General features: G+C 43.7%; 2 protein-coding genes across 6 annotated transcripts in view; one reads left to right on the forward strand and one right to left on the reverse strand.

Moving 5' to 3' along the window:
• APBA2 (amyloid beta precursor protein binding family A member 2) overlaps positions 1–21346 on the forward strand; it is a 221691-nt gene extending 200345 nt beyond the window's left edge. The window contains exon 14 of the mRNA XM_067534558.1: positions 21238–21346. Coding sequence (XP_067390659.1) covers positions 21238–21252 — 15 coding nt within the window. The 3' untranslated portion in view covers positions 21253–21346. The remainder of the gene's footprint in view (positions 1–21237) is intronic.
• Positions 1–27238, reverse strand: part of ENTREP2 (endosomal transmembrane epsin interactor 2) — a 344249-nt gene that overhangs the window by 10909 nt on the left and 306102 nt on the right. For 4 of the 5 annotated variants that reach the window (XM_067534559.1, XM_067534560.1, XM_067534562.1 and 1 more), the window contains 4 exons: positions 26363–26523; positions 25557–25692; positions 13624–13702; positions 8312–8908 (listed from right to left, as the gene is read on the reverse strand). In XM_067534559.1, coding sequence (XP_067390660.1) covers positions 8312–8908; positions 13624–13702; positions 25557–25692; positions 26363–26523 — 973 coding nt within the window. The remainder of the gene's footprint in view (positions 1–8311; positions 8909–13623; positions 13703–25556; positions 25693–26362; positions 26524–27238) is intronic. The other variant, XM_067534563.1, reaches the window with a different exon arrangement.

Raw genomic sequence — 27238 nt, forward strand, 5'->3', positions numbered from 1 at the left:
GTGGGTCAGCCATCATGGCCACCAGCTCGCTAATGCCTCATGCTGAGGTGATAGCCACCAAAAAGATCATCTTCATAGAGAGGTGAGCAAGGCAGGAGATCCCAAGGGGTTCAAAGGAAGGCTTAGTGAGGGCACAGAGGACAAGATTCAGGTCCCAGAAGGGGGTAGGCTTCTGTACTGATGGAAAGGTGTTGAGGAAACCATGAAGGAAGCAGGAGGTGGCCAGATGTGTGAAGATGGAAGAACTAGGAGTGGGCGAGTCCTGACAGCCAGAGGTGGAGAAGATAATCCAGGAGAATGGGAATGGAGACGGATTCCAGAGAGAATCAGTGGCAGTGCACCCAGGCGAAGTGTAGCCATTTAGCTTGGTAGCAGGCTCAAGCACACAGTTGTGTGAGGATGTCACACATGGAGCATGCCCTATCTAAATACCCACGAGCCCCATCAAAACACCAAGTTGTGAGGTAAAGTGGCCCCGGATTGGGGTGTGTCCGGCAGCCGTGCACCTGTGTGAGGAGATCCGGGTGGGTGAGAAGGCGGATCAGGGGGAAGTGGAGAGGTGGAGGAGATCAGTGAACCAGTGTGGCCAGAAGGGGGCTATCAGAATGAGCATTGTGCAATCCCGCCGCAACTTGCGCAGGACTTGCAGAAGCAGGGGAATGGGTGGGAAGGTGTAGCAGAGGTCAGAGGTCCAGTGGAGGAGAAAGGTGTCATTCTGTGAGCCTAGTCTGAGAGCTCCTCTGGAGCAGAAAAGGGGAAGTTTGTGGTTTGCGGCAGTCACAAAGAGACCCCAGCACAGCATGTCCCATTGGCAAAAAACTGAGTGGAGCATGAGATTGTGGAGCTCCCACTTGAGATTCATGTAGAAGGACTGCTGAGCGTGTCTGCCAGAGAATTGCTGGTGCCCAGGAGATGCCCGGTGTGGGGAGTGACCACATGCCTGAGACACCAGTGTCAGAGGAGGATGGCCTCTGCGTAGATGGAGGGAAACCAGGCGCTGCCCTGCTTATTGATATACACAACTGCTATCATGTGGTCAGACAGCACTTGAATGTGGCGGGATCTGATGAGTGGCACGAACATCCGACAGGCAAGGCGGGCAATCCGCAACGCCACTCTATTGATGTGCATTCAGGCCTTGTGCAGTTCCCAGAGGCCTTGGGCTATATGGCCCTCCAAGTGAGCACCCCACCCAATGAGGGAGGCATTGCTGGTGAGAGTGGTGGGGGAAGTGGGGAGAGCGAATGGGATGTCAGCCAAGACCTTGGACAGGTTTGTCCACCACATGAGGGAAGTCAGGACGGAGGAGGGGAAGCAGAACTGGCTTGCTCAAGTGGCCTATCTGCAGCTTGTAGTTCAATCTGAGCCACAGTTGGAGGCAGCACATATGCAGATGGGCATGTGGAGCGATGGATATGCAGGCAGCCATTGTGTCCCAGGAAAGAAAGGCAGCTGCAGATTGTAATCGGATTGTGTCGGAATTGCACAATGAGGGAGGTGAGGGTGGCAAAATGGTCCATCAGGAGAAAAGCATGGTCCGCAAGAGAATCCAGATGCCCTGAGGAACGTGAATGTATGCACGGGGATAAGAACAGATTCATTGATTCAGATATCCAGGCTGTCCTCCTTGATGCAGATACTCAGGCTGGCAAAGAGAGCACAGAGGGTCTGGATAATGGAGAGGAGGTTGGTGCGCGATGGCACAACGAGGAGCCAGTCGTCCAGGTAGGGAAACGGAGTGGACAAGGCAACGCAGGTGGGCTGCGGTGATGGCAAAGACCTTCATGACTATGTGTGGAGTGGTAGCAATATTAAAGGGGAGGACCTGGAACTGACAATGGGAGCGCCCTCCTGTGAAATGGATGAACTTCCTATGCGCCGGGTGGATGTCGACATGGAAGTAGGCAGCCTTCATACCAAGAACTGCGAATCAGGCCCTGCGGGGGAGGGTTGAAAGAATGAAAGGAAGAGTGACCATATAGAACCAGAATTTGTATATAAATTTGTTCAGTGCCTGGAGGTCCAGAATGGGACAGCGGCCATCTCCCTTCTCCAACACAAGGAAACAGGAGGAATAAAAACCAGGGCCATGGTAATGGCAGGGGATGCATTCAATGGTGCACTTCTAGAGAAGAGCTCACACTTCCTCGTGGAGGAGGTCATGTTAGAAGGGATCCTCACGGCCCCCAAATGGTGAGCGATGAGGGGAAAACGAGAAGAACTCTATCAAGTACTCCTGATGGATGACATCCAAAACTCATCGATCAGTGGTGATCTTGCCCCAGTTGAGGGCAAAGAGGGCAAGATGGCCCCCTAAGATGATTCAGAGTGCTGTGGGAGATTCGGGTCTTGGGGGAGGTGTCAAAATAGCTGTTTGGACAGACAGTGCATTGGGACCAATACAGCGGAGGTGGAAGCGGCAGAATAGCAGGATCGCTGGGTATGTGGGTGATGGCGAGTGGGCTCCTGCAGGCACTGGAAGTAAGGTTGGTAGGTGGCTCAGGGACAGAAATACTATCTCTGCTGCTGGCAGGTAGGAACCAGGGTGTTGATGCAAAGTGACTGCAGGGTAATCCTTAAGAGAGCAGAGAGATTCGTCCATCTTGTCACTGAAGAGCTTGTGTTGTCAAAAGGGAGGTCCTCCAGTGTGGTCTGGAATGCCTTAAGAAAGCTGAACAGCTGGAGTCCGGAATCCTAGCAGAGTACGACGCCAGACACTACAGTGTGGAACACAGTTGTCAGCGACGTTGACCACACTTGAAGGGCCACCTTAGCGACAAGCTTCCCCTCATCAAGCAGTGCCTGGAACTCCCCTTCTTAGTCTACCGGAAGGTAGGGCTGAAACTCTGCCAACTTGGAGTAGAAGAATAAATTGTATTTCGCCAAGATGACCTGATAATTGGTGATACAGAAGTGGAGGCTCACAGATGATTAAACCTTGCGCCTAAGAAGCTCCAACTTGTTCACTGCCTGGTCCAGAGGGGTGTCCTTGAGGTGTTGCTACCGGGTGCGCTCAGTCTCTGCATGGACCATGAGTGATTTGGGACGAAATAGCAGTGTTCAGCACATTTTGGGGTGGGGGCATAGGAAGCTGGAGTGTGCCAGACCGCCTGGGCTGGTTGTAGAATGGCCTCGTGGATCGGTAGGGCAGTCTGGGAGGGCCATTAGGGTTGGAGAATATCCAGGAACTGGTTTTGCATATCCTGGACTTCCTCTACTGGGAGTTTGAGGGCCATTGCCATGTGGTGATTCAAGCAAGTCCTGGTGCTGTCCCTGGTCATCCACAGGAGAGAGAGTGCGCAGAATGACATCGTCGTCCGGGGACGATGAGGCCCTGGTGGGCACCGGCGGTACCAGTGGTGCTGGTGGCATGGGAGCGCCCTAAGGTTCATCATAGATGGAGGGAGGCACAATGCAGGAAGAAGACAGCCATCGAGGTGGAAGCACTGGCACCCCATGACCCCAGTAAGGGTCCCAAGCTGCCAGTAGGGTCAAGCAGATAGGTTGCTGGGCAATGATGGCCTCCGGGGGTAGCGGAACCACACATCAGTGGAGGGTCCATATAGCAGGTAAGGTGGCTGGTGCAGCAGATCTGGGCTGTATGAGTGTGCAGGAAAGGAGGAGGAGTACATCTCAGAACCACACTCAGACTCCAAGGATAGGTCTGGCAGGGGCAGGGCTATTGGTACCGACAGTGCAAGGCGGTGGTGGAACAGAGCTTTGCTCAGGAAGCAGGAGTGCTTCATTCACCGGAAAGGGGAGCTGCGAGGCACGGGTACCATGAGGAGCTAGCATACGGTAGCATCAGCTTGGCCATAGGCAGCAGCAGAGACAGGAGTCTGGGGAAGCAGACAGGAGAGTTCGGAGGCACCTGGAGGTGTGGACAGCACCAGCAGTGAAGGCAAGTGACTGGCAGACATGCCTGGATGTGGCACAGAGGGCTCACGGTGGTGCCTCAACTTATGCTCCATGCGGGACTTCTTGAGAGGTAGAACATCCAAATTCTCACCTGACCTGGTACAGCTGGAGGAGGCAAAGGGTGGTCCCCAATAGGGAGCCGCCCTTTATACTAATGGCTGTGCTTCTTATTTGCACAGTGCTTCTGCGATGGTGAGCGGCAAATGGAGCACTGGGGAAATAAGGTGAGCTTTGCTGAGGCAATAGAGGCAACACTGCCCACAGAGAAGGAGCATGGGCACAAAGCACAGTTCTTGAAGCCGGCGGGTCACAAGTCCAAAAGAAGAATATATGTAACCAACTAACTAAAGACTAGAGAAACTATAAAACTATGTACAATGGTAGGAACAGAAAATTAGTTCTCTTAGCAAGCTAAGAGTGCTGAGAAAGAAGGATTCCGACTCTGGCCATGCGGCTGTAAGAGGGAACTAGAGCAGCATCAACCTGCACAGCCTCTTAAAGCTGTGAACGGACCACTCGGCCGACTCGTGTGGGTCAACGGACACAACTACGAACAGTTCTGGCTCTGGTGCATGGCATGCATGCACACCCCATTCAGAGGCCATCACTTGAAGAAGAAAAGTAGATATTCTGCTTTAAACAAACAGACAGACTCCCAGCATCAAGAGGTAAATGGGCTGATTATTAATCAAATAGACCATAATGGCTCTATCATGTCAAGGCTTACTTGGTGGCACATTAATCTGAGAATTACTGACACAAAAATCCATGAAGTTTTAAACCTGCTTGGAAACAAACACTTTAATTCCTGGATTATTAATACATTAGGCCTAATGGCTGTTGTGTTACTGTAAATACTGTGCAAGTACAATAATTCTGCTTGTATATTTTATGCTGGAAACTAGTTGCTGTGCAGTGGCTATAGCATCTGGCAGAGACCCGCCACATCAATGTGTAGCATTACATTCATGAATCCCTAAAAATCAGGATTTATGTAGTGGAAACATGGCAGATACCTAAGAGAAGTTAATCTGTGGTGCCCAGAAGTGGAAACTGAGTTCTAATTAACATTTTCCTACAACTTCTCCAGCAGGAGACACACAACTGATTTTCCGCCATGAAAGACGGACCACACACAAATCTACCAATGTAAGCTTGGGCTAAATCACTTTATTTTCTGTGCTTCAGTTCCCCACCTGTAAAATGGAGATCGTAAATAATTTCTCTGCTCCACCCTTTCTCTTTTGTCTATTTAGACTAATCTCTTTGGGGTAGGGACTCTTGGGACCTGTAGGTGCTACCATAATACAAATTATAATAAAAGGGCAGAGAGCTAAATAGTATATTACTGGCAACTACTAGCTTTTCCTCTGGGTTTTGGGTGGAGCCCAGCTGGTACCCAGCATCCCATCCTTTATCCTCAAACTCCGTGGATTCCCAAGTCCCATTTCTGCAAAGCCACAACTGCCCGCAGTGCAGACCCTTAGGCACAGATCCCTCCCTGTGAAGAAGTAGAAACAAGCACAAAGGAGACTGTGTCGATTTTCGGTATCTTTGCATGCCTAGGGAGAACACTGTTTGGTGTGGCTCGTGATCAAGAAGCTGATGTTTCCTTTCCCTTCTCTTACTCTTCTCCCCTACGGAAAGCAGAGACCTGTGTGTACTTTAATATCAGAAGCTTTCTTCCTACTTCTGCCAACACATTCTGAACACAAATACAGAGCCATTGGGGCCCCTTTCACTGGCGTGAATCCACCTCACTGCAATTCGCCCACCTAGCTGGACTTGGCACAAAGGAGTCACATACGTAGATGAGCTATATAATCATCCTCCCCCAGCATGGAACATCAGTAGAGTTCAGGGCCAGATACTGCAGCAACCCTGCTGAATGCTGTTCCCTACTGCAAGGAGTACTGGGCCTACCTCATCCCCACCCACTCCTGCTGGCCACTTTCACCTTGTTCCCATGACTCAATACACGGTACTGGGCCAGGGGTGTGGACCCTTTGAATGGGCTACAGATCTTCCACCTCTCCTGAGCTGAAACTACAGCTATTCCACTGTGCCTCAGGCCTTCCCTGCTGCACAGGAGTTTTCCCACTGAATGAACAATGTACAGCCTAAAGCAATGACCAGATTGTAATTTCCAGTATCTAAACGTTCCATGCTAAACACTACAGCTCCATAGCCCGTCCCTGAAGTATCCAGATCAAATGCTTAGGCAGAGCTAGCCAAAGGTAAGCAACTCCTGCTGTGTATCACAAGAGAAAGCACCTTAGGAAAGATGAAGCTCCAGGGGCTGATACAAACAGCTGCTACATGTCATTGGAAATATGCTTCTTGTAATATTTATGTGATTTCCAAATAATGTTAAGAAAACTTCACCCAGAGCAGGGAGGAAAGCGGCGAATGTTATGAGTAGGGATGGGAACTTCATGAAGCTAGAGTTTTTATGAATCTCTCAAACTGTTTCTGAAGTTTGCAAAATGGTTTGAATTTGCAAACTTCTGTTTCTTTCACTTAAACTCATCCATTTCTTCAAAGGGATTTAATTTTAAGGAACAAACAATTTGGTGATGAAAGAATCTCTCACAAGCTAGGTCAGCATAAATAAGCTTCCTGTATGTTACATACACTCAGGTGCATATTGATGTTGTCTTTAGATCGGGGTGTCAAACTTGCTGATGGTGACGGGCCAAATTCTCATAAACTGCACTTCACAGGGGCCATGCAATACCCTCCGCCGAAAAATTCGGGCCATCTTCCCCTTTTCGGCGGCACGGCATCAGTCCTTTTCGGCGGCGGGATTTTGCGGTGGGCCGTGTTGCCGGACTGAGTGCATTGCCGCTTTAAGGGATTTCTCTGCGTCCGACATCAACACTTTAAGACATTTCACGGACTCTCAAACCGTCAATGCTGTAGGCAGAGAAATCTCTTTAAGTGCCAATGCCCTCACTTTCGGCGGCAGCACGTCTCAAAAAAACTGGCCAGACGTGGGCCAGATCAAAAAGGTTCGCGGGACGGATGTTTGACACCTCTGCTTTAGATCTTTCTCTGCCTCTTTATTTGAGTCTCTCCTAAGCAGAACACAAACCTAATATCTGAGTTAAGTGGGTTGGAAATTAAACAAAATGAGTTCCCATATCTCTAGTTTTAATCTACACATCTGCTTCTTACTAGATATGTAGCATTACAATAACATTCACATATAAGAAATCCAGCATATACTATTTTTAGATTAAGGATACACATTTCTTGGGTGGCAATTTGAAGCCAGGTTTCTAGATGTAAAATGCCAGTGCATTAACTCACTGTCCCATGGAGCTCACAGAACTAGGTGTTAATATCTCAAATTCATTGAATCACAATAAAGATGTAAAAGTCCTAGTAGATCTTTTAGCCCATCATCCTGCTGGTGCAGGGTTATTCTACATATTATTTTCCTCTCCTGTTTTGTCCACTTCTGCTTTAAATTAGCCAAGCAATGATTTAGCCACCCCTTGGAAAACTATTCAACAGTCCAATTGATATCACTGTTAGGACAACTTTTCCTCCTTTTACTTTCAATCCATTTCTCCAATTTACTCCTTTGACCATCCCTGAACAACTTACTTCCTTTTGGGATGTCTACCCCTTTTCAAATAGTTGTAGACCATTATGTCATCGATGCTATCATTTGGCCAAATTATTCTACTGTAACAAATAGTTTCTCTTTCACAGTAAACAACTGGTTTTGTAATGAAGGGTTTGCAGCTGCTAAGCAAGACCTCTTCCTGCTTGGCTCAGAGGGTTTTTTTTATAGCAGACTGCAGCTGGAAAGCTAGAGGCTACCACCAACTTGTTAGTCTCCTCATCACATTAGTTCACCGTCCTTCTGAAACTAACTCACCAGCTTGTCACTACACCGTACACCTGCGGCCTCTAGTGCCAGTGCTGTTTGTGTATTGCTTGCTGATCCTATTAAAGACAATGCCACCTCAGGGATGCAAACCGGAAGCCAGGCCTGCTGCACTACAAGTATGTCTGCTCGGCCATTCCCCTCCCCTGAACTGTACCCCAGCTTCCACTCAACTCAACTCAACTCAACTCTGTAGTCTTGGTGTTCAGTGTGACAGTAGCAGACTGTTCTTCATATGCTGCCCCAGGTTTCAGTTTTTGAGTCAGTGGAGAAAGGTGAATACAATTAAGAACAACAATTATTTACTTCACACTTGTAGGTTTTTCCACATTCATTCCGCCTATAGCTTTTAAATGTGGGAAATCTACAAGGAGTTAAACTCTGCATGTGTAAATCACCCTCAAAGCTTCAAATAACTTCCAGCAATACTAGCTGCAGGATAAATCAACTGCTTGATTTATTCCATACTACATTGCCTTAGTGGCCCCCACTTACCTTCTGTGCTGGATGAACAAGATACAGGGTCACTAGTGGATCGGACTATGTTTGGAATTCTGTATTTTCTAATGCAATGCTGCTGGGCAGTTCTCTCGGTGCAGCCACAGTGCGATGAAGAACTTGCAGGAACAGAACAGGAAGAAGACTGAGAGTGTACAGCAGCAGAATGGTTAAAGACCCCACAACACATTTTCATTTGTTTCAAGGATGGCATGGCTTTGTTTTCTCTAACAGAGCTATGAGATTCTCTTTCTGATGGGCTGAAATTCTCTGAGGAGCAGTTTGAGGCTCTGCCATGAACATAGTTTTCACATTCCTGGCCTTGAGACCTGTCTGTAGAGGCTCTGCTGTGGGAACTGCCATCCTCATCAGGGGAACATTGAGACTTAGTCCTAGGAAACCCAGAGCGAATGCTGTGATCCAAACTGGTGCAGCTCCTGTTTGTGGCTCCTTTGTGGGTTGTACTGTATGGAGAAAAGTCTGTAGAACGGACAGACCCTTGAACTTCCAGAGAATAAAGATCCTCTGAGGAGTAGCTATGATCTGGGATATCAGCAATCTCAGAGACCATCAGAGAGGTACTGTCAACAGACACTGCAAAACAAGGCATTTGGAGTATTATCACATTGCAACGCTGCATATCATCATTAGTATCTCGTTCTGTTTTTAAGCCAGCTATGTGCCACTGCGGTACAAGACACAACATGAAGAGAGTCCTTGTCCGAAAGAGATAATGATCTAATGGTTCAACTAATGGATTTCAAGCAATATATTAAAATAATTAAAATATTTTAAATGACAAAATGCCAGGACACTAAAGACTGAAGTCATCTTCCTGCTTTTAGTCTCTCAAGCAAAATGCTTTGAGCAATTCTCATCTATTTTCTTTCACTGATAAAGCTCATACCATATATTTTCCAACTACAGTTAGAGTGGGGTATAGTCCTTCCTTTATTGGTTTCTTTGATAAACATTTCTTTTAATGCTATAAGGAATGTGTGTGGTGGGAACAATAATACTTTACACAGATTCTCAGAAGGCACTGATCAAAGTTTTACACATATCACTACAGTCAATGCTAGTTTTGTATCTAACATCTTGTAACTAGGCATCGCATGTGTCTCGAATACACATCAAAGAACTTTTAGAAAAAGAATCCAGCCTTGTACCACTTCTCTAGCATACAAAATGTATAGCGTATCAGAGATTTCTTTGTCTCTACACGGCAGATGACAGGTCTACAGTCTCTGCAGATATACATCATCTTGGAAGCCCTTAGTATTAGAAGCTGAGATTTATATCACTTCTTCTAAGATGCTCACACATTTATATTATAAATGAAAACTTATCTTTATGTTACATAAAGCTGTGTTTGTCTCCTCTTTGTTACCAGAAATGATTTTCAAAGAGAACAAAGGAAATCCCTTTGATGGAGGAAACACTCCTACATCCTTGCCTATACATTCTTTTTTGCCTAACTTCAGAATACAACCAATTATTTATCCACAGTGTACTAAAATTGAAGAGGAGTTATCAGGTGTCATCCCAAATTATATACAGAATATACATGGCTTAAAATAAATTGTTCCATTCAGCTCAGCAGTCTCTGCTGCATCTTTTCATGTAAATTATTGCTAGCACTACTGGTAAGCTAAACAGATTCTCACTTTTGAGTTCACGGATGGGACAACAGGATCCGTTAGCAGGTTTACAAATGTTTGGTAAAGTGCCTCTGAACTCCCATGGTCTGGTTAGCAAGAGGCAGTGGAAGTGCTGAAATGAAAGAGAGCCTCTCATAGTGCAGTGTTCCTGGCCTGACAAGAAATACTGTAGACTTCAAAAAGGGAGCCGTTGTATTTGGGGGGCTTATCAGATCACCCTGGAACTCCAAAGGTGTGGAGAAGGACCCATCATTGCATATGATGTGAAATATCCAAAAGGCTAAATTTTATGAAGCTGAAAAATTGCTGAATGAAACCTAATATTTTCATCTGGGCATGGGTGAAATAAACATGTATTTGCCAGGAAATATAAAATCACCAAAGGAAACAGTCAATTATGTAAATATCTATTTAGACATGTTAAAATGCATAATATTTACTATTTCTCAAAGTGTAATAGCTCCTTTGAAATTTAAGTTTGGTGATGTAAATACTTAGACAATTTTTAAGAAGCATCATTTGTTAAATATACCACAATGTCTCCAAAAGCTTCTTACTTGGATATTTAAGATGAATCTGTGTAACATACCACATTGTCATGATTTAAAATCTTTAGAATATTAATACAGATGTGTGGATGAGCTGAATCCATACCCCATCTTCAGAGCACAAACCTTGAAGTAGTGTCTAAACTCTGACTGGAACTTCTCCTCCAGGATTTGGTTTTATTGATAACTCAAAAACAATCAGAGTGGTTCTCAACCAGGGGTATGCATACCCTTGAGGGTAACCATAGGTCTTCCAGGGGGGTACATCAACTCATCTAGATATTTGAGTAGTTTTACAACAGGCTACATAAAAAGCACTAACGAAGTCAGTACAAACTAAAATTTCATACAGCCAAAATGAGAAAGCAAGCAATCTTTCAGTAATAGAGTGCTGTGACACTTTTGAATTTTCATGTCTCATTTTGTAAGCAAGTAGTTTTAAAGTGAGGTGAAACTTGGGGTACACAAGACAAATCAGACTTCTGAAAAGGGTACAGTAGTCTGGAAAGGTTGAGAACCACTGAACCTTCCAAAGAGAGATTCCCACTCTCTCTATAGCCTGGTTGGAGATGTTTGGACCCATTGGTCAGCCTGCCTCAAGGGCCTTAGGATATATTTACACTTTCTCATGATCGCTCCACTCCACTGGAGCAGTTTCCCTGGTGGTACTAACAGAAGGAGCTGTAGTAGAGGCTAGTCACCATCATCTCAACTACCATGAGGTCTGGCTGCCACAACGACTGTTTTACAGTGGCACTCAACAGTGGCAATGTGTTTTGTTTTGTTTGTGGAGGGGAAGGGGGGGAGAATCTAGTGTGAAACAGACATAGCATGTTAATGCATAATATAATTAAGCAGAATGTGTCTCTCACTATGCAGGTTTGTTGTAGCTGTGTTGGTCCCGAGATATTAGAGAGACAAGGTGGGTGAGGTAGTATCTTTTATTGGATCAACTTCTATTGGTGACAGAAAATCTTCCGAGCTCACATAGAGCTCTTCTTCAGAACTCTTGGTAAGCCTGAAAGTTTTTCTCTCACCAACAGAAGTTGATCCAATAAAAGATACTAACTACCTCAATAAAAGATATTACCTCACCCACCTTCTCTCTTTCTCAGTGCATTCCTGTGGTTGGAGGCAGAACCTCTTTAAAAAAGAGAATATACATTTGAATGTTAGGTTCATAGTCACTGTATGTATTCCAGCAGATTGGTAATTCCAACATTTAATAAAAATGTAATGAAGAGTTACATGAGTCATTTTAAAAAGATGCACATATACTTTTATACCCTCCCTCATTGTGTGTCACAGAAATAGTATGCATTTTTAAAATGTCTACACAATAAATACATATGCATAGTGTTAGAAAATGCTTGACTGAATAACTGATTCTTAATTCAACTACAGCATCACGTATTATTTCAAATCAAACAGAAAGGAGATACATTCTACTCATCATAGTGACCCAATGACTTCAATTTTGAGAAAACAAATTAAATATCTCCTATGAGTATAGATGAAAACTCATTGTAAATAACACCTCCTCAACAATAGAAACTGGTCACCTTGAGTCTTCAGCATCACACTTCACTACACAAAGATGTCAAACAAACAGGTTTTTCTTGTAAAGAATAATTTAGTGCTAGTGAAAAGTGAAGGACAGACATTCTGGAGACTGATGTCTTCCAGTTATCCACAAAACAGGTATATCATGGAAAGTACTTGACTCACAACACTGATTTGTCAGGGTGCCCTGACCCTCTTTTGGAGTATAACAGAGGACAGGTCAGTCTTCAGACCTTTTAAAATTTAGCCTCTCTTCTCAGATTATCAGCAAAGGTGCCAACTGGTAATACCTACAGGGTGTTAATGCTAGCTATGATGTGGACACCTATCTGCTGGGAATTAGACTGAGACCACCACCTCATTTCATATAAGCCAATGAACAGCCACCATCTAGTAACAAGTTCTGGTCATTGAACTGAATTTAAAACAGTGACCTAGCGGAGAAAAGCTCTCAATGTCAATCAGACTTGTTACAGAAAGGCTGTTCTGACAAACTTGATTAAAAGAAGGAGCTGGCCCTGTGCTACTGATGGTAATCAGCACCTCTACTCAAGAAACTCACCTTCATTCTTCATCTTCTGGAGACTATGCACATTACACAGCTAACGTACTACAGAGCAGCAGGAGAGAAGAGCAATGTGGGTGTACCACTCCAAAGGCAGCCACAGTTGTTTATTAGTATTATTTACAGACTGCCACAGGCATGCGTGGTGTGTTAAAGGCAACTAAAAATCTCAGTCCCTGCCTCAAGAAAGCTTCCAATCAAAGTAAACTCTGCATAGAGCTTTGGAGAAAAAAAACCGCTTCCTTTGTTGCCATTCTAGCCACATCAGTTTGTGAAGAAAAGTAATGAGTGACTGGAACAAAAGTGCTTTTTATCATGACCAAGATGGGACCAAATCCTTCCTCTTCAAGGTGAAAAAGAACAAACAGTCCACGCTAATGCCTGGTAACTTAAAATTTAGGTTGACATAGCTATGAGCTCAAGTGTGTGAAAAAGTCACATTCTTGAGTGCCGTAGTTAAACCAACCTAATCCCCAGTGCAGATATGGCTAGACTGATGGAAGAATTCTGTCAACCCAGCTACCATTGTTTGGGGAGATGGATTACCTACATCAATGGATAAGCTCTTTCTCTCACTCTAGGCACTAAGGGCTTGTCTACACTTACCTTGGAAATTCGGTGTCAGTCAATCGGAGTTACGCAAACTACGCAAAAAACGTGCGTACCTCCTGTCGACTTCTGTGCTTCTGTTCTGCGCTCCGTCTTCAATGCACTGCGCCACTTGAGGAGGTGGTCTTAATACGTCAATTTTTGGATCGACTGAGCGGGTCTTCGCTGACCGCTCAGTCGATCCAGATAAGTCGATCTGACAGCGGTGTCAGTGTAGACATAGCCTAAGTCTAGGTTCTAGTCTATAGCACTATAGTGGTATAGCTGCAGCAGTGTAGCTGTGCCACTGGCACCCATTGGATAGAAATTGCCTTAGTGACAACTGCACGCCCCCAAAATAAATAAAAAGAACAGTAAAGTCACCTTGTGTGCTAAAGCCGGCTGTTGTGTTTCTTTCACTCAAACTGAATTCGGTCACGTGCTGATCTGTACCGGTGGTGAGCTGCATGGAAAGAGTATAACAGAACAGTGCGTTAGCCTGCAGATGGCGTTACCTGCAAATACTGGCCTGAAACATGCTGTCAGGAATCTAAAGGGTAGGACTGGTAATGTGAAAAAGCTATCCTACAAGTTGCTATTCAAATCAAGAGGTATTCATAGACATAGTAGTTTACTAACACTTAGTAATTTACTAAGCAGTAGATGTAGAGCAAGTGAACATGCATAAAGCTGGATTTTCCAGAACTATAAGCTAACCTATCTTGAGTTCACAGGCATTTAGGGCTTCAGGCTAACATTACAAAGCATAATGACTGCAGTGCTTAAAATTAATGCCCTATTACCAACAGTCTTTATGCATTAGTCTGTTTGTCCCGCTATCCCCTCCCACATGGCCTTGGGGAAAACAACAGTGAGAAACCAGCAGAGACTACACCTGATAAAAGCAGTTTCAGAAACAGCCAAAGCGTGCACACAGAACTTCCTACAGTTTTGACTGGACTTTCTCTGCCCTCTGCTGATTGTCTGCTTTCTCCAAACCTCTTCTATCACACCCTCACAGTCTCTTCACCTCAGCTTCACTCCACACTTCGCCCTCATACCCTTGTCGCCCTCACCCTTCTTCCCTTCAGTGTACCCTCTCTCCCTTCACTTTTCTTTCCATGTACTTTATCCCCTCCTAAATAATCATGGAACTATCATGCTAGCTGCTTCTATCATACTGTTCACTCCACTTTTGTGTTATACCCCTTTTCCCCCATCTTCTGTCTATCTTGTCTGTTTAGACTGTGAGCTCTTTGGGACAGTGACGGTCTGATACTCTGGGTTTGTACAGAACATAGCACAACAGGCCCCATTCTTGGTTGATCCCTAGGTTTTACCATAATAAACAGTAATAATATTCTTTACTTTCAGTCCTTGAACAACTAGAGCAGAATAGCTTTTGGGTTTACTTTGCAGAAGTATCTGCATTTAAGTGCTGGATGTAGTAATCTGAAATGCTACAGGGTCCTTTTAGATGGAAGGTGCTCTGTAAGAGTAGGGCATTATTATTATTTGTATAAGTTATATAAGTCATTACCATTGCCAACAATTTGCAAGGGTGGATTATTGTCAACAAATGGTTCCTTCTGTCAGAAGGAAATTCAAGGATGCTTCCCCCTCTCCCCCAAATTATTCATTCGTGCAGCTTAGTTTGTTCGTTTTAAAAAGTTCTTCAAAACCATTTTCCAATCATTTAAAATATTTTTCTCCTTGAAATGCAGTTCCAAATGTCACTTTAAATACAGCTGATGAAAGTCAGCTGATGGGTTTCTGTAAATCACAAAGTCTCATGGTAACAAGGGATGATATAACATTTTTTTCTGAAAAAAAACATAGATGGGCGTGTGCCAGAGGAGAATTTGCAAAACAAACTACAAATAAATGACTGATTTATTTCTCAGTCAGAGAGGAGAGTTAGCATTAGAAAGCTATCAACTTGATTAAGGTTAGATACAACATTCACAACTCCAGATTCATGTGAATTGCTGTTGGAGATTTCCCTGCAAAATCACTAGGAGGGAGCAGACCTGAAAGAGAGCATGCTAAAAAGAAAGAATTTTTAAAAAGCTAGACAATTATTTAAGAATTTGATTCAAAGCCTAGTGAAGACAATGGGCTTTAGACCAGGCCCTTAACCTTGTTTTTAACCCCTCCATCATATTTTTAGCAGTTCTTTGGGTACCTGCTATTGAAAAAGAATAAATGGTAATTATAAATAAAACAAGAGTACCAAAATATACCCTAACAAAGTCAGGATATCATGAGAAGTATGTCATCTTTAGCAGAACACATCACATCTGCTTCTGTATGGCCACATTTAACTCGCATAAGTTCATTGCAATAGGTGACAGAGCCTAGAAATCATCAATCACATCTGTGCAAGCTCTGGTGTCAAGGGCTTAATTTGTATTTGGACCTCTATAAAATTGAATGTGACATTACTACACTAAACCCATTAAGAAAAAAGCTCTGAGTAAACATGACATTTTAGATTAAAATGTATATCTTACCAAGTGATGAAGAGACTGTTTTGCTGTAAAGTTTGACTTTAAAAGAGACTTTTTAAAAAGTGTTTGTGAATATGACTCTCTCTATGAAAAATGGTATCAGAGATATTCCAAGTGCAGACACAGCTTCCATGATGCAGAACTGCAGACCAGACCAATATTTAAAGTGATAGGGTCTCGATGTGACATGATTTGTTCACACAATGTTTTATCTTTAAAGCATCTTTCTTCACTGTATGAGGGAAAGCCTAACTACTTACCTTATACAGTAGCTGGAGTTCTTCGAGATGCATATTCCATTTGAGGTGTGTATGCACTCCATATACCTGAGACTGGAAGATTTTTCGTTGGTCCGCACTCACACCCTTCTCCCTCCCCATGCTTCAAACCGAAGGTATGTGGGGGCAGGCATGGACTAACTGCCTCTGCAGTTCCTTCTCTACCATGAATAACTTGTTACTGTACACGGTAAGTAACCAGACTCTCTTTTTTGAGTGAGGGTCTCTATGTGTATTCCACTTGAGGTGACCCACAATCAGTGTTCATCGAGGAGGAGGGTGCAAGGAACCTTGCTCTATCACAGACAAAAGGACCGTTCTTCCGAAGGATGCATCTGTTGTAGATGCTTATACTAGGATGTAATGCTTCACAAAGGTGTACACAGAGCCCCATGCTGCCACCCTACAGATCTCCAGAAAAGGAAACATCTCAAAGTGAAGGTATCAATGTAGTCTGGACTCTTGTCAAGTGGGCCCTCGCACTTGTGGTGGTGGAGTCATCATCAGTTCATTGAAAAGGAGGATGCAGCCTGAAATCCACTAGAAAAGTCTCTGTGAGGACCAGAAAGGCAACGTTCATGGGCAGATGAGCAAAGAAACATGAGGCTAAAGGTCTAAGTGGGGAATTCGTTAGTGTGGATAGGACTAGCTCTTATTGGGTAGGTTTCTTTACAGGAGGAGAGGTTCTGATAAGTTCCTTTGAAAACCTTACTGTAATCAGATAGGCATAGACCGTATGGTTGTCCACTCACAGGCAAAAGGCACTAATAGCTGCCAAGTGTACTCGCAAACAGCTGAGACAACCGTAACATTTTCAGAGAGACGAGTTAGTCCAGAACATTAGTGATCTCTGAATCCTCTGGGGCTAGCTGATGATGTTGACACCATGGAAAGAATCACTTTCATCTTGCGGTATAGTGTTTTCTTGTGGAGTCTTTTCTGCTATTGCTAAGGATGGATTGTACAGCCTCCATCCATGATCTTTTAAGTTTTGTGCCCATCCAAATACAAAGCTGCTAGACTGAGAGATGCTGGGTTGCGATGGAGGATCACCGACACTTTGTCCTGTCTGATCTTCCTTTGGACTCAATGCAAGAGAGGAATGGATGGAAATGCATACATTAGTGGTTCTGACCATAGTATTAGAAATGCATTCCATCTGAAGCTGTGTTCTCATGCCACTTGAGAGCAGTAGGCTGGGCATTTCCTGTTTTTGTGAGATGCAAAGAGATCCCATGATGGGAATCGCCATTGTTGAAAGATGTTCTATACCACCAAGTTGTGTAGTTCCCCCTTGTGGTGTTTGGAGAAATGTCCATTGATGCTGTTTGCCAGAGTATTCTGCACCCCTGGAAGAGGCACTTCTCAAAGGGTGACATGATGGCAGATGCTCTAATTCTAGAGATTGACGGTCTCTATGCATAGAAAGGCAGACTCTGCTCCTCCCTGTTTGTTGATATAATAAACTGTTCTAATGTTGCCCAACATGAATTGAAAGTGCAAGTTCCAGATATATGTCAGGAATTGTTTGCAAGCCTCATGCACTGTATTCAATTCTGAATTCCTGCAGGGTCCAAGTACCTTATGGTATGTGTTTGTCTAGATAGCTCCCAAACCTAGGTTAAGGGGTCAGAGTGCAAAAAAGAACCCCTAAACACTGACTTCATGTTTTCCTACCTGATGGAGTGGGACCATCCAGACCATCAACAAGGGAAAGGAGCACTCCAGCCACTTGTGCTCCTGCTCCAAAAAACGTCTAAAGGGGCAGAATGCTTATTCTCACACTTTGCTGCAAACTCTTTGGTGGTGCAAGCTGTCTGCAGAAGGAATAAGCAACACCAACCCAGATCTACATCCACCAAAAAAGGAGGAGGCCAAACATCAACAGGTCATGGGGGGTGGCAGTTTGCAGAATGGGTTCTGTTCCTCAGCCTCTAAGCTAAAAAGACAGGGAGCTACTGGTGTTGTGAGCTCGCTGCAGCTTCTGCAGAGAATCCTCTCTCTGTTTTCTGTACCCGAGAACTAACTCGTCTCTTGCACAAGACACACTATGATGACCTTAAAGGGAAAGGTTCCGTTATCCCCTCTACTCCCCATCTCCTGCACCCCAGCACCTAATTATTTTTAAGTTAAATTTCAGGTTTCATATATATATATATATATATATATATATGTTTCACCTGCAGTTCTGACAGTAAAACAACAGAGCTGACCAAAACCTACTTTTCATTCACTCAATTCCTTTTTCTGAAAGGAGACAGCACCAATACAAACACATGGCCTATTCTGGAAAATCCTGTATGGACATGAGTAAGGGTACGTCTACACTTAAAATGCTACAGCGACACAACTGTGCTGCTGCCGCTCGTCAGTACAGACACCGCCTATGCTGATGGGAGGAGTTCCTTCCATCAGCATAGTTAATGCACCTCCCTGAGAGGTGATAGCTATGTCAATGGAAGAATTCTTCCATTGACCTAGCGCTGGCTACATCAGAGGTTAGGTTGACTTAACTACACCACTCAGGGGGGTGGATTTTTCACACCCAAGAGCGACATACTTAAGCCAACTTAATTTTCTAGCATAGACCATGCCTTAATCAAGTTAATGTCTTGCCTTCTGAATCAGACACCAGCTATTTCCTACCAATGCTCATCTCCAGTAATGCCAGAATATCTTGTACATTGTGACATGGAACATACAGAGAACACAGCCTGTACTTTTCAGCAATAGCAGGAGGTTTAAATAAATGTTTTCACCTATGCAGTGGCTCAGTTGCTAACACTGAGACACCACCATCTCCTCCAGGAAGAGGGGAAATCTTTTATTCAGAGAGTGGATTATACAGGGAGAATTTGAAGATAACACTCTTTCTCCAGGCTAAGGGTGAAGATTAATCATTCTCTCTCAACTCTCCCTTTGGAGATTATTCTGGGGGAACAAGATCAACTTCAAAGTGAGTCACTTGCCTTCTCAACCTTAGAACCACCACACGGACCAAGACCTCCTTTAGCACATTCCTAAGAGAAAGGGCTGAATGAACAAGATAGCGTGCTTGGAAATTTAGGGCTCTTCCACTGAAAATTGATAAGAAAAGGTTCCTGTGATAAATGAAAAGGCTCTCAGCTTAACCTCTGGGCTCTTGCCTGTAATGTGAGACTCTTTACATTGGTTTATAGCTTTCTTTAAATATAACATTTGGCCTTCTTAGCAGAGGTACTTTGCTGGCAGACTGGAAATCAAGATGAGGAATAGATGGGCATTTACGCACAGTCCTTCTACCAATAGAGCATCCTCTCTGTATACAGAAGAGATCCCAATATCTTTAATCTCTACATAAAAATAGCAACTGCCTGAGGCTTCAGTTGCTCAGTGGCATACAAAACAGTGGAAAGATGAGTGGAGAGTTTTTAATCACTTGCGGAGGCCTAGATAGATAGAGAGTTAAAATCACTTATAGTTCTCAGATTTTTTTTTCCTCTCATTGATCACTTTATCAACATTTTCAGGTTCCATTTTAGTAGAATAAAAGCCATTTAAGTCTGTCTGGTCAGTGTGTTCACTGTTTGCATTTCCTTCACCCTCTCTTTCTCCATTTATCAGAATAATTGCTGAAATGTAATTTATATGCAGTTTACACTAATAAGTAGAATTGATTAACCTTCTCCTTGCTTGGGGGAAGGGGAGCTATGCTTTTAACAGTAACAATCCCATAATGTTTAATCAGGTCAAAGCTCTCGCTCACCGCTGGGAGAGAGCGCAGGTGGTACTGGCGCAGGTTCTCTCCCCCCGCCTGGTAATAGATTTAATCAATTTGAATACCCTCAGGAACTGTGGCTGGATTAAAAGATAGTCACTAAACTGTTAAGACTCAAAGAATAGCTAAACTATGCTTTCAACAACCCTACACAACCTACAAGTTAGTAAAGCTTACAAGACATTCGCTGGTATAATTCATCTGGAGACTGGGTCTTTCCGTTCTTGTCTTTTTCCATACCCTAACAGATATCACCTTGGAAAAGTAGTGTGAAAAGCTCTCTTTTCAAGGCAATAAAACAAGTTGTAGAATTCCTAATCAGCATGGATGACAACTGCAAATTGTATTAAGAAGCAACTGCTGTTACTAGCACTGACATTTTCTGTTTCTATCCAAGAAATAGCTAAGTCTGATTTGATATAATTTGATAAAATTCTGAAGATCTTAAGTCACATAAAAACAAATAAAAAATATGCCTGATGCTCAGTAAGAAGCTTAATAATTATCATTGCTTAAAGGTTCCTAGCAGCACTTCTGTAGCAAAAGCTCTGCCATTATTTCCATTGGAAAGTCTGCCTTAGAGGAGTTTATATATCTGGTCAATTCAATTCACACCGTGCTACAACTTGTATGTACTTGTAGAACTTATATGAGAGCGTGTAGCATGTATGTAAGAATTTGAGGCTCCATCCTTATTCCTTGCAGACCAAATTTTTTCACTGACTTTAAGGCTGTGTTCTTCAGCTTTCAAATGTTTTCAATACAATTGTTTTCAAAATTTACCATTGCCAATGCACTTCACTCCTCAACTTCCACACCTCTTGCCATTCTATTCTTAGAGCTTTCCTGTATAGAAATGGCCAGGCATACAGTGGGGTAATGTGGATTAACACCCAATAAGAGCTTTATAATAATTATAACGTAATAATTAAAAAATCACCACTCATTTTCACGTGGGTCCAGAACCAACATTGGAAACCTGGTGCCCAGAGATGAATGCACTGACACTGACCCAACTGCAAAGTGATTTATGGACAATGCATCTGGTTAGCAGGGCTTTTGGGCAGGCCTGATATAATAGGGTAATGTATGATTTTGCTGTTTTAAATTACTGGCTGGACAATGAGTTGCTCGTGAGAAGGGTCCCTGAAGAGGAATAGAGATTGGGAGGTTGGAGGGAGGGGTGGATAAAAACTGAAGGGTATAGTTAATTGTCACTGTAGTTAGCATGTATTTGTCTGATGTTATGCAGGACCACACTGGGTTGAAGTGGGACAGATGGTCCAAAAATAAAGGGGAGAATGGATTTGAAGCAGGGACTGGTATAGTGCCATCAGGCGCACCTTCAAAAGGCCTGCTTGGGCTCCCTGGTGTACCTCTGAGACCCTGGCTGGGAGGCTGAGGTGGACAGGAGTGGTTGGTACCGCTTATAATCTCTCCCTTGTTTTTGTAGGGCTGCTGTCTCTGAGGCACCAAGAAAAGAGGAGATTGCTGGGGCGTGAAGTGTTTTCTGGAAGCTGATGGCATGTAAAGGCCTAAGGATCGAAGGGTGGCCCTTGAATCCATCAAGCTGTGAAATCTCGTGGAGCCTTCAAAGGGGAGATCTTAGGTGGATTGTTGGACCCTGTGAAAAAGTCCCAAGGACTGGAGCCAAGAACAAACACCTCCATGGTTACAGCAGAGGCCACTGTCCTGGCTGCTGAGTCCTCTACATCCGGAGCCACCTGGGGAGAGGTCCTGGCCACATTCCTACCCTCCTGCAAGAGGGCAGCGAACTCCTGACTTGAATCTTGAGGCAGAAAGTCTTTACATTTAGCCAAAGAGTCCCACAGATTATAATCGTATCTCCCCAGCAAAGCTTGCTGGTTAGAGATACATAGTTGAATAAACCTTTCTTCCAAATAGGTCCAGTTTTTTAGCATCTTTGTTTGGGGGTAGCGCTCGACTAGTCCTGCCTGTCCCTCTCCTTGGCTGCTGACACAACGGGCGACCCTGGGTGTGTATGTAAGTATAAGTATTCAAACCCGCTTGCAGGTACGTATTTCTTTTCTGCCCGCTTTGAGGTGGAGAGCGGAGAATAAGGGGTTTGCCATAGAGATTTGACTGGACCCATTATGGCCTCATTAATGGGTAAGGCCACTTTGGAGGAAGCTGCTGCAGCCAGACGGTCAATAAGGCTGTGTGATGTTTTTTAAGCTCCTCAATTTCCAGACCCAGGTTAGCTGCTACCCGCTTCAGAAGGTCCAGGTTCAGGGTCCAGTGCCGAGCAGGAAGGGGCAGTAGCTTGCCTCTTGGAAACACCAAGTAAGAGGGATGGAAGGGAGGACCTGGTACCGGAGGAAACCCCCAAGGGTTCCAGTAAGGCACTGAAGTGACCAGTGACCTGTTGGCCACGTGCCTGGGGGAGGACCGGTACCAAAGTCCAGTGGTGACACTTCAGCTGCACAGAGGGTTCCCCTTCGGACTCAGATGAGGAGTCTTCTCTCAAGAGACCACATTGGAGTGGTACACCCCTCCCCGCCTCCATGCAGTGCCAAGGGTCCAGAGACTGATGATGGGCCAGAGATGGTCGGGACAACAGGATCAGGGGCGGCTTGCCCCTATTGAGTGCTGGTGGGCCTGGTGCCAAAAAGGAGATCAATGCTTCTTGCTCCTTCCTGCTCCCAGTCACTAGAGCTGGCAGATGTCCCATTTCAGTCGGGGGAACCGGGAGTGATTGTAAATCCTTAGCCACTTGAAAACCTACCAGCGTCAATGGAACAGTGAGACTGCTGCTGCCGCAATGGCTTCCAGGTGTCAGCGGAGGGTCCTACACCAGACAACGTTCTAGGCGGTATTGATGGTGCCATCATGGGCCTAGAAGAGTGGCTTAGCATGGGTCTCACCGTGCTGCCTCCCCCCCTGCCCCGTCCTTTTTCTGCACCGGTGAATGTCCTCAGTCACTGCACTGCTTTTTGTGCTTCTTCCTCGACACTGGAGATGGTGAGCGGTGCCAGGAAGAGTTTGGTGCCAGCGGAGCATTTTGCACTGAGGCTGAAGTGCTTGGTGTGGAATTGGAGCAGCTCAGCTCTGAGGATGGTCTGAGAGCAGTTTCCATGGGGATAGCCTTCAACCTAATTGCTCTGTCTTTTTTAGTACAGGGGCCAAAGTCCCAACAAATCTGCACCTATCCTTCACAGGAGTCTCTCCCAAGCACTTCCAAGCAGCTGGAGTGCAGGTCACTCATGGGCATAGGTTTGCCACAGGAGGCAGCACAAGGTCTGGAGCCCAGGACATGCCCAGTACTTGGGGCGAAGAAGTGCTCTGACGATAGGGACTCTCTGGTTACACTAAAGATCATTACAATAACTATATATGCTAAACTATGAAAAATTAACAAACTAAGAATTAAAGTCCAAAGGTCACGGAAAGAAGCCTTGACAAATGAAGAAGGGTCATTCCAGCAACCGTCATGGTAAGAAGGAACTGAGAGGGTGTGTGGCCAGCAGTGCCCCTTATACTGGCGCATAGGGGTGTGGCTCCGTAGGGTGCTGGAGCCAGCCCAACCGATGCCACTGAGGGAAAAATTCCTGGCACCGGTACACACAGTGCACACACACCTAATGTGGAATGGACATGAGCAAACACTCAAATGGAATTCGAGGTTGGGATGTCAGATGTGCCTCATTTAAGCCTAGCTTCACATCCTCTGAGCATCCACCATTTCTGCTTTCTTGAAACAATTTGTAAATTGTCTCAGCAATTTCCCCGGTGTGGTGGTGGTCATGTATTCATATTTTAATCTAATTTTAATGTTGTTTTCCCTGAGGCAGAGAAACCACAAGTTATTTCTTGTATATTCTGGGTGGATGTGAAGGACTCCTGTCAGCCATAGTATAGACAGGTGCTACGTGAACCAGCTACATGCACATAGCTCTGCAAATGTTCACCTCAATCCTGACAAGCAGTAGCTAGGATGTTCCATTGCATTGCCCAGACTTCCTTGAGTTTTTACTGAAATGTGAAGAAAATGAAAAATCCCAGAAACAATTAAAAAACAGAAATTGAGACTGTTATATAGGGTGCCAGTTAATTAGAAAAATCACAAAGCATATCCCCTCAAATATCACTGCTTAATTTGGCATTAACTGTGTCTCCAATGTGTACCATAATCCTGTAACTCATTGTCTGAATGGATCTGGAGTCACATGGTATGAAATAAATGCAGCAAATACAATTAATTGAAAAATATAAGTGAGATATACTGGACCTTTTGTTAAAGCTCATAATGGAATTAAGGGGTTTTCAGAATATTGTTACTGATACAATATATCAGACATTACTGCAAGTAATAGCATCAAAAAGTATGAGCAACAGCAAAATTACAAATGAATGTAGATTCTACTCTTTGCTTTGTTACAGAAATACATCCTTATTTCTTATAGTTCAATATATGGTTTCTTGTAACATAGATGCAGGTCAATTCGCAGTATTCTGGTGCCAGCTTGGTTTCTGTTCCTGGGGGCTAAATGTTACAACTGGCAGAGAATAAATTTTGACACTGGGTATAAGCTTTTCTGTCAAGACTTGGACAAGTCATTATAGGAAAACTTATGCCAGCTCTTTTCGACAAAGATAATTTGAGATCCAGTGCCAACTGGCGACTGCACAGCACCTTTTTTTAAATTGATCTAATTAATGTATAGTCCTTTGCAGGGAATTTCTCCAAACTCAAATGTGGTGCTTAATGGAATTTTATATAAAAATTTGTATTAATCTAAGCTCAGACCACAGACATGATAAAATTGTGTGTCCCATGAGCTGCATTTCTAACACGTACTCAGATGGTATCATCACATTTCGTACCAAACAAAATTACCTTCTTGCTTATCAGATCTGATTTTTGTACTGTTCCCTACCTATGAACAGTACATTAAAGTAAGGCAATCCCCTGTTGTAGATACTAGGGGTAAATAAAATTTAACTACTGGAAAGTTTTGAATAAAGAAAAACTGCTTCCTACCTGAGGATTCTTCTTACCAAAAGGACCAAAGCAGCCCAATCTCACTTCAAAACATCATTCTCCCTCCTCACCTAAAAAATGGTTCCTTGTAGGGTTGTCACCTTTCTAATGGCTGGTAACCAGACCCTGTCCCCTGCCCCACCTCTTCCCCCAAGGCCCTGCCCCTTCTCCACCTCCTTCCCCAGTCCCGCCCCTGAATGCCACGTGCCACCCTGAGCCGCATGGCCCCAGAGGCAGCGGTGGCAGCTGCTGCACTGCCTTCTTCCCTCCTCTTAGGGTTGCCACAGATCAAAAACATTGGATTTCAAGTCTTGTCAAATGGCACCCAGACATACAAGTCAAAACCTGAACTGCCCGGGTGAAAACTGGATGGATGGCAACCCTAATTCCTTACTTCAATGGCTCAATTGCTTCTCCTAGGTTTTCTTCAGTGATGGTCCAAGGTTCTGTGATTAATTTTGTGATTTTTTTTAAATGGATGGCCTCAACTGAAATGCTGTGTCTTATATAAACATTTCTCCAAGCATGCACATAGAATTCAGGAGAATGCAGACTTACAGGTGACGGTCACAAGTTAGGTATTGGGAAGGGAAAACACCAATTTTAAGTTAAAGACAGTGGACCGGAAATTATCAATTTAAAGAATGCAAAAGTGCTCACACCTCAAACATATTTATCACTGTGTCCTTACAGTATTATTACCTTCTGTATTCTTTAGTTGCCATTAAGAGAATGGCCAAAGAGAATTCTTCCCTATTTCCTTTCCTTACCTGATTGGCAGGTGTCTGTCCAATCACTGCCTCATAAGGAGGGGGCAGCTCCGTTGGATATAGCATTCCTGGGCTGTTAATGGTGACTTCATATAAAGCGCTGAAGGGGGAATGAGGAAAATCCAAAAGGAGACCTCTGTTAAAGAAAATAAGTGTTTAATTATCAGGTCACTGAACTGGATTTATCTGGAAAACTAATATAGTCCACAATGATGTGGTGAGCAGATGCATGCCTCTAAATTCACGACCCATCCCATCACAAAGCACTCCACTGAAAAGATTCATCAGACAGGTGAAATGAAGCCTTAATTCATAGGATAGTTTAAAAATTGTATTCCATTTTTGGATACTGGCCATTTATAGCTATCTAGTCTATAGGCATTAATGTTTTGCACATACTCCGCAGCAACGCACATTAAATTAAAGGCAATTTCCTCAAAAGATTAAATCTCACATTTAACTTATGTATAATGCTAACAATTGTGGTAGAATTATTAGTAAATCTGAATCCCTGTTTTATGTTCAATATTGTTATCTCTGTCTTGTTTGAATTCATCCCGTTCTCCATGGTCTTTCTTGCAAGCAGAACTACTACAAACAAATGAATGTTTTAAAATGTGTTCTAGCAGACTTTGTGAAACATGCATGAGACTACACTTCATATTCTTGGAAAAGACATCCACTATAAAGGAAGGACACAATGGGACTGTTTGTATTGTATAATTCATTTTTCCCTGAAGAAGTCTCATAATCTGTGACCCAGAGCTATGAAGGAATGACAGTAATGTTCAGGGACAAAGGTTCACCTCTGTGCTTCCATCACAGGTGCGCAGGTATATTCAGGTGGGTAGTAGGGTGGTGGTGGTATTGGAGGTATGAATTCATCGAAGTCCAGGGTCTGATGCAGAATAGTTCCATGGGGAGTCATACAGTCTGGGTTGGTGGAATGTGATCTCTGTGGCAGAAACTGAAAATAAATAAAAAGAGGTAAGGTCTCTTCGGGTGGTAATGGTAGAAATAGCAAAAATAACAATAATAAGACATTCTGCCATCCTTATTCATATTGAGTAGTACCTTAGCACTATGGCAATCAATAGGTCTGCTTCAGGGAGTAGAGTATTACTCAGTTTGAGTGAGGATGATGGAATCGGGATCACAAGGAGGATGGGGAAATGGGTAGAAGTAAAACAAGATTTTATTAAGATCTTAGAGGACACCCAAAATCTTCATCAAGTTAGGGGAGAAGTACAAAATCCTACCATCAGGATGGAGAACACAGACATTTCAGATTAAACAGTCGTTTAAGTGTTTTCTTATAAAGCAATTTTTTTCATTAAAGCATTAAGTGATTAACAGCATAACCTGTTCAGAAATAACAAACACTTGGTTATAACTATTAAAATAACTATTTGCAATCAAAATAGGTTTATAGAAAATAGATCCTGTCAGACTGCTTCTTTAGTCTGTGTCATTGGAATGTTTTTTAAAAATCATAATAATGCAATTGAATAATAATGCAATGAGACAACAGTACAAACAGATGTATTCACTTGATAAAAACAAATACAAATTAGGTCCAATTCTCATTACGTGAAAAATTGATTTGAGGGATACTTATTTCTTTTTAAAAAACTACACACTTAGCATGTAGCCCTTGATTTTCAATATGATGCTTTGCAAAC

The sequence above is a fragment of the Emydura macquarii genome, unplaced genomic scaffold (assembly GCF_026122565.2).
Source record: "Emydura macquarii macquarii isolate MOO-44397 ecotype Brisbane River unplaced genomic scaffold, CSIRO-AGI_Emac_v2 contig_3451, whole genome shotgun sequence".
Lineage (NCBI taxonomy): Eukaryota > Metazoa > Chordata > Testudines > Chelidae > Emydura > Emydura macquarii.